This window comes from Peromyscus eremicus, chromosome X (genome assembly GCF_949786415.1).
Source record: "Peromyscus eremicus chromosome X, PerEre_H2_v1, whole genome shotgun sequence".
NCBI classification, from domain to species: Eukaryota; Metazoa; Chordata; class Mammalia; order Rodentia; family Cricetidae; genus Peromyscus; species Peromyscus eremicus.
The window spans coordinates 19,425,397-19,436,669 of NC_081439.1; the positions used below are offsets into that span (position 1 = coordinate 19,425,397).

An 11,273-nucleotide genomic window follows, 5' to 3' on the forward strand; every position below is an offset into this window, starting at 1 on the left:
ATTCAGCTCCTTTATGGGTGTCAGAGAGGAGAAGTATAATGTAAAAGCAGAATACAGATTGAGGATCTCAAGAGTGGATAAAAGGCCTCTTGGTGAAAGGCCCACCTCTTTTAGTCTTGAGTTACTTACTAGGGAATGGTAGAGGAGAAAATATACCCGAGTTCTGAATAAATTCAGCCTGTACTAACATCCACTCTCCTAGACTGCCAAGCAACTGAGGGCTTTCCTTATGGTGATGGTTTCTTCAGAATCTGGAATCCTAGATTTTCAGAACTGGTAGTACCCTCTACCGACATCTTTTAAATAACCATAAATGTTCTCCCAGTCACTCTGGAATGGGAGCAGAGCCTTAAATCTCTTCATATCGACTCACAAAAGTACTCACTCAGGCACCTTCCCTGCTTTGGGGCTGCCAATTCAACCTCAATTTTTGTTCATGGAATTCAAAGTATAGTGCTTGATCGTGGTTGTCCTAACATAAACAATAAGGTCAACACCACAGTTGATGAGACATTTTGTCAAAGAGCTACATTTAACATCTTAGTGTAGACAAAATACTGGAATGGAATTGCAGCAGCAGGAAATCTGATCCTTGAAGCATACACATTGAATCTGGGGAAGCATTTGAATGTTTAACTTCTCCATGATATCAATCGTGGTGTGGGCATATGTTCGTCTATGGAAATTGATAGCTGTCAGACAACAGGATGAATAAAATTTCAACTTGACTTGAGAGATGAGGAGGTTATTACCTCTTGAATCAAATCTGTGCTCTCTTCCTCATGAACATCTTGCAACAGATGAAATCCACAAGGAAATCTTCAAAGTCATCATTGATTTCTGTGAAACCTTTGAAGCAGTGGCTCTAAACCTCTAAACCTAATTTCACCTTCCTAACACTATGACCCTTTAATAAATTTCTTCATATTCTGGTGACCACCATCCATAAAATTATGCCATTGCTACTTCATAACTGTAATTGTTCTACTTTTATGAATCATAACATAAATATCTGATATGCAGGCCCAAAGGGGGTCACAACTCCCAGGTGGTGAACCATTGCTATAGAGGGATTTGGATGATTTTTTAGCCTGTATTCTTCCTCTAATGAAGATAAAACTGTTTTGTTTTGTACTCACGGGACTTATAGTTATTCTAATGCTTGTAGTATTTCTTGGTGAGAACTGTTACATAAATTAAAAAATGCACTGTCATTAAAAGACTGTCTAGTGCCATGGATCTATGCAAACCAGAGAATTTTACTGTATCCCTCTGAATTGTAACTAAGAACTATCCTTGGAGGGCCTTCTTTTCTCTGGTCTATGCTTAAAACTTCATCTCCTATCAGGAGGAAATACCTAGAAAAGCATCGCCCCCATAATGACACTCAAACTTTATCTCTAACAGGGATGTTATGAGAGGGTTCAGGGGAACTTGTGATGGTTAGAAAAGGAGAAAGATCCCATTAATAAGGGCTGTTGCTTGCCCTTGATGTTGTTCCCCTTCCACAGGAGGCTGTCACACTCAGAAAGTGCTAGTGGATAACAAAGGGGGAAAACAGCCTCTTTGTTCTTCCCTGGGAAGGACCAATCATGGAGGAGGTGACTTCCTGAGGGGAAGAGCCTGGAGAGCCTATAAAACGTCTTATCCAGAGCCCTAGGGCAGCCTTCAACCCCTGGGGTGACTTCTCATCCCCTTGATGGCAGCTGTTTGTCTGTTCTTATAAAATTCGTGCTTTTGTTATTTATCTCTGTGATTACTGCTTCCTTGCTCCTATATCAATCTGTCATTTACTTTCTTCACTCTCAGCTGCCCTTAGGAACTTACACTGTCATGGTCTGTCAGAGAGCCTTAGGAAGTCCCTCTTCTCTCTCCTGTGGCTGTTGTATTCCCGTTCTCAATCTCATATCTTCAACTCTGCCTGTCAATGGCCATGTCAGCCAATACCTCTCTGAGCGTGTCTTCTTCCAATATGTACAGCTTTTTGTCTGTCTCATGAAACAACTTTGGTGGTAGTTCTGGACTACTGCTCCTTCAAAAAAAAAACCCATAACAATAGTCTGTGCCCCCTTTGAGGAAGAGGCCATTAGAAGGTTCACATATGCTTTCTGTGTTCTTCACTACCTTAATGTGTGGTTGTATGGCTTCTCCCTGGAAAGAGAGACTAACAAATGAGAAAATGGCTCCAAAAGACTGAACTGTAAAGAAGACTGTGGGGCATTATCTTAAGTAAGGATGGATATAGAAGTGTCCAAAACATTGTGCATAATATTACCCCTCGGCAGGTGGTCCTGGTGTGTATAATGCAGCAGGATAAGCAAGCCATGAGGCACAATCCAGTAGCAGCTTTAGTCCATGGCTTCTGTTTCTGCTGCTGCCTCTAGGTTTCTGCCCTTCTTGAGTTCCTGCTCAGATTTCCAACAGTGATAGACTGTTAGCCAGATATGTAATATCAAACAAATCCTGTAATCTCAAAGTTTCTTTTGTTTATGGTTTTATATTGTTACAGCAATTGACATCCAAATAAAGACAGAAAATGGTACCAGAACACTGTGTTGCTGAGGTAGACCACACTGTTTCTATTTGGGAAGACTATAGTGACCTTTGAATTTGGTGCTGAAAAGGTGTTCAATGCTAAGAGTTCAGTGGGCTGTTTCATGGGATCTTGGAAGATTATCTTGGTAAGAGCCACACAGATAATGGAGGCCTGGCCTTTGAAGTTTAGCCAGGAAGGAAAGATTCTAACAGGACAATTTGAACAATTTTTGAGTTAGCATTCTGTTTCTACTTGGCTGGGGCTAAGTAATCATCTGTAATTGAAAGAGATCAGCATCTCTGAAGGAAAATCTCCTGAGAAGTGTTTTCTGAGGATAATCACACATGTGCTATGTTCAAGAGGGGGGCATCGCTATACCTTGTGCTGGCAAACAAACTTAAAAATATATATTATCCTCCTAGAACGTACTGGTTTGGAAAGCATGAAGGGGACATGTATAGCATCAGAGGCTTAAGACTGTGAAGAGCATAAGAATCCTTTGTTGAATGTGGAGCCTTAATGGAGGTACAAATTCCAGGATTAAATGGGTATTAAGAAGATTGCAATCTAGGCATAGTCTGACAGTGTGAAAGTCTCTGAAAAGGGCCCAAGAGAGGTTATTGGTAAAAGTGCAGCCCACTTGTATTGGAGACCTCAAATTAGTGGACATGCCACTACCATGGTATGACCAGCAAATACAAAAACAGGTGTGCAGTAGAACCAGCCTGAGCCTACGAGATATAAGGTGCATGCTATGGATTGCAAATCTGGAGAACAGGAACTTACTAGGTCCTTTGGAGCCCAGGAGTTCCTGGATGAATACCAGATGCAGGGCATTCAACTATTTGTTTTGCTTTGATTTTATTGTAACTGTATCCTAATGCCCTCCATTTGGGAAAAGAAAGTATTCAACTTACTTTTATTTTTTTTTAATTTTACAGAAACATAGTTATGAGACATTGAATATTTTATAAAAATTTTGAACAAAGATTTTAGATGTATTCTAAAGCCTTTTATTACTTAGAGAGAATCTAGTCTTTCCATATCAAGTGTCAACAATCATGAAGTTCCAGTCTATCAGTGTCCATTGGAGGATCTTTATTACAGCCCTGACTTGCTTCCTGGGAACTTCAGTTCCAATTCTTCCACATGGTCAGCTTCTACATGTATTATTTCACATGAATATTTTTCTCTCAGTGTATCTTGCTCTTCCACCCTCATAACCAAGTACTACCGTGTTAGATACTTGACACATCTCTGGGACAAAAGTCCTGACATAAGCCACTCAGGAAGGTCAGGTTTATTTTGGCTGTCAGTGTGAGGGAATATGCCATCATGCCCAAGAAGTCATGAGGATAAGAGCACGGTTGCTTGTAGTAAGTATTATATCAGCAGTTAGGAAGCAGCGAGCAATGACTGCTGGTGCTCAGCTTTCCTCTTTATATGCAGTCTGGGTTCATAGTCCATGGAATGGATGCCATCTACATTTAGGGCTGATCTTCTCACACCGAATCAAGAAAATCTTTGACATTAACCAAAAGCTCTTATCCTCTTCGTGATTCTAGCTCTTGGCTTTTCATCATTCAGTATTAACCATCTTAAGCCCATTTCTTGCCAATTTCACTTCATAATATTACAACATTACATTCATTTACTCGTGTGCAAGTGTTTGGAGTGTTTATGTGTTATTTTCTAACATGAGACCATGTGCAACTGCATACATATGGAGGTCAAGAGTCAAGTTTTAGGTGTGTTACATAGGTCTTGAGTGAGGGGTCAAAGCTTGAAGGTATCATCCAGTTTCATTGGGGTTAAGAACTTAGGACCTGGAAAGAAAACTCAGAAAGACAGGAAAGGGAAATAACAATTGAGTAGAGAAGGGTACTAGACAGAGCAGGACAATTCCAGACCTGAGGTAGGAAAAGCATGCAGTAGCTGCCTGCCAAAAGTGACACTGACAGAGATGTGAAGACTTCTGATAGAAAGTAAAAGGTATGGATCTGAGAAACACAAAAACAACTCCCCACAAGAGTGAACAATTGTGAGAGTCCCTAACAGTTGCAAATTGACAGAGAAACAGATAGTCTCTGGGCATAAGGAAAGAAAAAGAAGCAAAACCCCACAAACTTTATTAAAACTGCCAAACAGTATCCTGTAGAATACTGGTTCTCAACCTTTCTAATGCTGCAACCTTCTAATAGAGTTCCTCATGTTGTAGTGACCCCTAACTGTAACTAGAGTTGTCCTGCCTGGCCCACAGTCAGGACTAATCTCTATCACTCACCAGTCCCACAGCTGCTCAAACCCAACCAAGTAAACACAGAGACTTATATTGCTTAAAAAACTGTATGGCCATACCAGGCTTCTTGCTAACTGTTCTTATATCTTAAATTAATCCATTTCTATAAATCTATACCTTGCCAGTGGCTCATGGCTTACCAGGATCTTCACATGCTGTTTGTCATAGCAGTGGCTGGCAGTGTCTCTGAATCAGCCTTCCACTTCCCAGAATTCTTCTCCTTTTTGTCCCACCTATACTTCCTCCTGCCTGACTAATGGCCAATCAGTGTTTTATTTACTAAACAATCAGAGCAACACGTTTGCCATACAGAACATCCCACAGCACCTAACCATAAAATTTTTCATGGCTATTTCATCACTGTAATATTGTTAATTTAATGAATTGTATTGTAAATATTTTTTGAGATAGAGGGGTGTCAGAGGGATCTCAAACCACAGGTTGTAAAATAGTGCACAAGGGGATGGGAGGTGCACTCTAGCTGAGAATCTGCTCTGAAGCTGAGGTCAGATTGTTTTGACAGGCAACGCCCCCTCCAGAGTCCCTCTCCTTCAAGATTGGTCCTAAGCAAGTGTTCCTTGAACAGTTACTGTTGCCTCTGGTTCCTGCCTGTTAGAAGATTTTATCAGTTCCATTCTCCTTTTTGGTGTGAGAAATGAGCATCCTTTCTTAAAGGAGACAGGCATATTTTTTAGTATAAACAATGTCCCTCACCTTCCGTCCATTGCCTTTTCTCAGAAATTAACATTGGATGGCACCAGACTGTGTGCAAATGTAGTTCTGGCTAATTCTTGCTGAGAAGACATGATGTTTCCAGGTATTGACCAGAAAGAAAGGAGCCCTTGGTTGGAAAGCAGAGTCTTCATGCCAGTCAAGAAGGCTGCATTAGGACACACTTGTCTGTGTAAATATAAGTTCTGGAACAGCCACTTGATAACTGTGTTGTGCTGGTGAGGTGCCATCTATCATAGAGTGAATCTATGAAAACAATTACAACCCCAAGTGATCATGTGATTTAAGAAAAATCATAAAAACCACATTGTGATAATTTTGAGCTTTGTACTTATGAGAGGAGTAAAACAGGCAAGAAATACCCCAAATCCCTCTACAGGCCATAGAGTAACCATAAGTGAAGGTAATGAGTTCCTTGTAGATTTTCTCTATGGAAGCTTCTGGGTGCTGACCACAGGCAGGTACATCCCCAGGAGGGTGAATCCCAGCTGCAAAGGACTTTTCAAACAGGGTTTCAATTAGTGCTCTCTGTTTTCAAATGACTGTGGTTTTAGTCCCAATTGCTGATTTTTTTTTTTTTGTTTTATAAACCTGTGTAAGTATCCTGATCATTTCCTGTGCCACAACCTGAAGGCAATCCTGCTTTGTAATGTCCTCCATAGGACAAATTATTCTACAAATTTAATTTCAGTCATATTCAGGTTTTCAAGACACATGTACAATGCAGCCAGCTTTGTGCCAGCATAGAACATGAATGAAAACCGGCCCCTTTCACCTTACAGTCCTTGATCCTCTTTGAATACTCATGAGCAGCTTCCAACTCTCCACATCCTTCTAGAATTGCACACTCCCCATGGAATGGCCAATTAAACTCTGTTTTAGAACATTTGAGTGCAATTCTAAGGCATAGGTCCAAATATTTCCACATTACCCAAGTACTGATTCCAAAAGATTAACAAGTTCATGGTTAGGTAAATAACATTAACTTGAACAATTCTATTTCAAGGACCACACTTCTAAATTACTTACCTGTCTCATTGTTGTGAAAATATCTAACATGATGAAAGAAAGGAAAGAGTGGATATTTGAACATTATTTTCTCACAGTTTGAGGGCACTGTAACAGCAGAGAGTGTATAGTGTAGGAATTATAATGCTTCCGGTCACTCAGTGCCTGTCACCAGGGAACAGAGAGCTATGAATGTTTCTGATCTTCTAGATGTCTTCTTTTTATGCAGTCTGAGTCCACTGCTCAAGGAATGATGCGCCCCATATTTATCGTAAATCATCTACCTCACTTATCCTAGCCTAAATAATCTCACATACATGTTTAGAAGTCTTTTTGTTCTATCCTGTCATCAGCCACACATCGCTCATAATCAAAACAGTTCCTGACATCTGATCTTGCTTCTGTGCTCAATTGAGTCTGGGTATATTGAGTTTATAATAGTTACTTTCTGTCAGAAACACTCATATGTCGGTTACTTTCCATCCCAGTGGCTTCCAGTTTAAAATTCCTTGTCACAGATCTATAGCTGTAACTCTAACATCTTCACACATCACTCTATTTTCTGTAATGTGTGGGTTTAATTTCCTGCACACACATAATTTGTCCACACGAATTAATGAAATTTATATACCCCTAGATGGCTACTGCTTACCAAGTCCCCTATAACATCACCACAAGCCATGGAACAAAGGTTCCTGTACAACACACACACACACACACACACACACACACACACACACACACACACACACCAAATTAATGTAATAAAAATGATACAGTTGGACCATAAATTGTCAAGAACAGGATTAAAAATGGTTAATATTGAATTTTGAGTGAACAGGATCTAAAATCAAGAAATACAGAAGTCTATGGTAATGTCTCAAAGAGGTTAAGATGAGGTTATTTGGGCTGCGAAGAACCATCTGAAATGGAGTAGCATTATTTCTTGGAATGAGGTTCCTGGCTGCATAACATGCAGACAGCTAGGTGAGCATATGCAGTGCACTAACTACTCTCCCTGCTCTCTAACCACTAATGCAATGTAGCAAGCATCTTGGGACTCTTGCCCCCATGATCTCTCAGTCATGATGTGTATTTTCTCAAATTAAGAGCCAATATAAACTTTTCTTCCTTTACTTGCCAATGTTATGTATTTTGTCAGGGAAATGAATCAGGTATGTGATATGGTGGGTGGTGGTGATGGAGATGGAAGATCTAGGTCAGTTGTTCTCAAACATCCTAATGCTGTGACCCTCTAATACACTTCCCCATGTTGGAGTGACCCCCAACCATAAAATTATTTTCATTACTACTTTATAACTGCAATTTTCTATTGTTATTAATCATTATATAAATATCTGTGTTTTCCAATGGTCTTAGGCAATCCTGGTGAAAGGGTCATTTAACTCCGAAAAGGGGCCACAGACTACAGGTTGAGAACCACTGATGTAGATCCACTGAGAGAAAGTATTCACACAGTATAACACACACTCAGAAAGCTGAGCTGATAAAGAATAGGGACTAATGTTCCCAGAAAGAAAACTAGGATTTTTTTAAGGTCCTGAGGGAGGGCTGATAGAATAGAATGGCCCTGTGCTACCCACCACATGGACTGTCAGGGCACACTGGAAATGCCTGGGCATTTGTGGCGTTTATTCACAACTGGGGAAATAGATGGCTACTGCCTTCTAATAGCGACAGACGACAGATGACACTGGTATACTCACTGAACAGCATTGCCTTCTTTCTCCAAGAGAGCATCCCACCCTCCCAGCAGTGCCAAGGCTAAAACATCCTGCTCTACCTGTCAGAGATATGAATACTTAAGTGTCTCCACACAAGAATGTGGTTTCTTTTTTTGTGTTGAGGTGTCTGCTTTCTTGCAAACCATATTTCTCAAGGGATTCACTAGGCTTACTTAGGAAACATGCCTTTATACTGTACTATTTCTTGCTATTGCTTGTTGCCTCCTTCGAATGAGATTATGACCTACAGTTTAGTATGTGAAAACATTTAAAGAATGGAATGCATTTGACAGCAAGGAAGGAATAAAACTTAGACACACTCCCAGAAATCAAGTTGATATTTTATATAGAATGAATTGGTGATTACACAGTACTGTGTAAAAATGGGCAATTTCTTCAAGGATTCTCCTGGCAGATGTTAAAATGCCAGAGCCCTCACTTCAGACCTTTTGCTCAGCCAAGTTGGAAGCACACTGGGCCTTCACCTGACTCTGCACTCTCAAAGAGATCATCTCATAGAGAAACATAATCACTCCAAAGAGTGACATCGTGGCTATCAGGACACCCATTGGGAACACATTTGCGCAGTGTTTCTTTATAATGTCCTCCTTTTTAACGGGAAAGTCAGGTGAAAAGTCAAGAGTGATTTGCCCATAGATATCTACCAGGTGGTTCAAAGTCACAGTAACAAGCGTGAAAAGGCTGCTCACAGCCAAAGTTATGGCAGACATCTTGTAGCAAAACAGCTGGATCTCAATGAGTGGATCTTCCAGACAGCTGATCTTAATGGCCACTGAAGTGAAAATCACGACTAGGAGTTTCATCAAAATGGCCCAAGCTATCAGGACTCGTAAATACTGAAATTCCGATGACTTGTTCCAGGTTGAATTGAGAGGGGTGTGAACCAACATCCTGGTCATAGACCCAGAGATGTTAAATTCCTGAGCGTAATAAGCTTTCCAGAGTCCAATTGACACAAATTGCACACCCTCGTTGTTAAACTCCCACAGGCGCCAGCATTGGCTGTTTGCAAGGATGATTTCGAGCACCAAAGCTGCTGTACTGCAAATCAGGCCACTGAACTTGAAGATGAACTCCTTCATTTTGGCAAATCTGAAGAAGGCATCAAAGAAGAATAGAGTCAGTGAGACTACAAGGGAAGGCAGGAAAACAGAGGGAGTCATGGCTTATACAGCACTGAGCTCTCATACCTTGTCCCTGTTGTCACACAAAGATGTTTCAGTGGTCTATGTACAGATTATTATTCTTCACAGAGTAAATAATAATATTTGTTGACTAGGAATTTCAGTGCTTAGAACTGACAATGAGAAGAGAGTTTGCAATATCATATGTAATGACATGCTTATTTTACCTGTATTTGCAATTTGTAAATATTTTAATACTTTAATGAGAGGAAAAAGCAGGGGAATGCTCAAATTAATTGTCATTTCTAAAATATAGTACTATAACATTTCATGACTGTTACAAACTGAAATCATCTATGAAAGAAAATGAAAATAATTCACATAGTAAACTCATTTATATAAAAATAATAACACACTTGACATAAATTTTTGTATACATATATGTGTATACAAATTGATCTGTACATAATGATACACCTCATAAATGATAGTGTGCAATGCTATTCCTCCTTGTGAATTTTACAGAAATGTACACTTCTCTAAAGAAGGCTATACACATTTTATAATTGAAACCAGAAGAGTATGCTCATCAACGTCTATCTGTAATACAGCCGGGGATAGAGCTCAGTGGTAAAGTGATTATCTAACACGCACAAAACCCTGAATTCTTCTTTGGTATCTGTAAACCAAAATCTATGTGTAAAATTGTCCAGAGTGTGAGTCAGAGGAATAGGGGAAATGGATAATTAACACATAAATTCATATAAATCCATAAAAGTGGATATTTCCAATTATACCCCATCTCTTACTTAAAATTTCATCTTTAGATAATTAGCTTCATTTCAGTGAAACAAAAAGAATCCTGACATATTTTTTGTGAGCAAATATCTTCTTTCACAGAAAATTTACACTCTGTATTGTAACTTTGATCTAACTTCTTTGCACCTTTTCTCAATTCCAATCTTAGAATGAAAGAAGGATGTGAGTCATTTACTCACTAGGCATGTGGATAAAGTCACTGCTAACTGTGCATGCAGAAGGTTGAATGGGCCCACACACTGGATCTCCTTGCCAGGAAACCTTCCCTAAACAGCTACCCACTGCTCTAAAGTCTCTGCTTTCAGACTGAGTGAAAGCAGTAGGTGTTCTACTAGGGAGGTTTCATCAGCAAGATGAGTTCACAATTCATGGTGGCTTGGGTAACACCCTGCCCACATCATTTTCCTTTCCAAGGCAGGCCCGAGGCAATGGACTACAAGAACAGTGTGCTGTGAAGCAGTACTGAAAACACAATGAAGATTGCTGTTGTTCCAGGAAAAAAAATGAGCTAGCTTGGCAGTATCTGTTTCTTCTGGTGTTTGGAACACGTGGAGTAAATGTGTGTGATTCATAAAGACCATATTTGAAAGCTCCCATATATAACATAAAATTTTTATACCTTTGTGTATTATGGATAAGAAGATTCATTTAGAAGGTGGCAGGATCGCAGATGTTCTTCCCAGTAACAGTAAATACCCATATCTCCAATCAGAAGAAGATTGGAAAAACCTTCAGGAAAAGAAATTCTATTAGGCAGACATTTCAGCTCAGAGCAGTGTCTCTCCATCCCCTTGATCCCACAATCCTTTCCATTCACTCTTGTCCTTGGCTTAAGAAGAACCTCATTTAAACAATTTAGGAGTATTCATACATCTGACTCTCTAAGGACATCCATCTAGTCATTTTCCCCATTTTGTAGGTAAGGAAACAACAGAGAGAGGTTAATTCATAAACTCAACATCAGGGACCTACACAATTAAAACCTGTAG

At 39.8% G+C, this 11,273-nt stretch overlaps 1 protein-coding gene across 1 annotated transcript; it reads right to left on the bottom strand.

Annotated features, from left to right (window-relative positions):
* Nucleotides 1–8,649: 8,649 nt before the first annotated feature.
* LOC131899872 (uncharacterized) lies at nucleotides 8,650–11,015 on the bottom strand. The gene is made up of 2 exons (XM_059251335.1): nucleotides 10,904–11,015; nucleotides 8,650–9,433 (listed from the first exon to the last, which is right to left on the bottom strand). Exons 1-2 carry the CDS (start codon nucleotides 10,930–10,932, stop codon nucleotides 8,761–8,763), a joined length of 702 nt encoding a protein of 233 aa, XP_059107318.1. The 5' UTR covers nucleotides 10,933–11,015; the 3' UTR covers nucleotides 8,650–8,760.
* Between the last annotated feature and the right edge of the window lie 258 nt (nucleotides 11,016–11,273).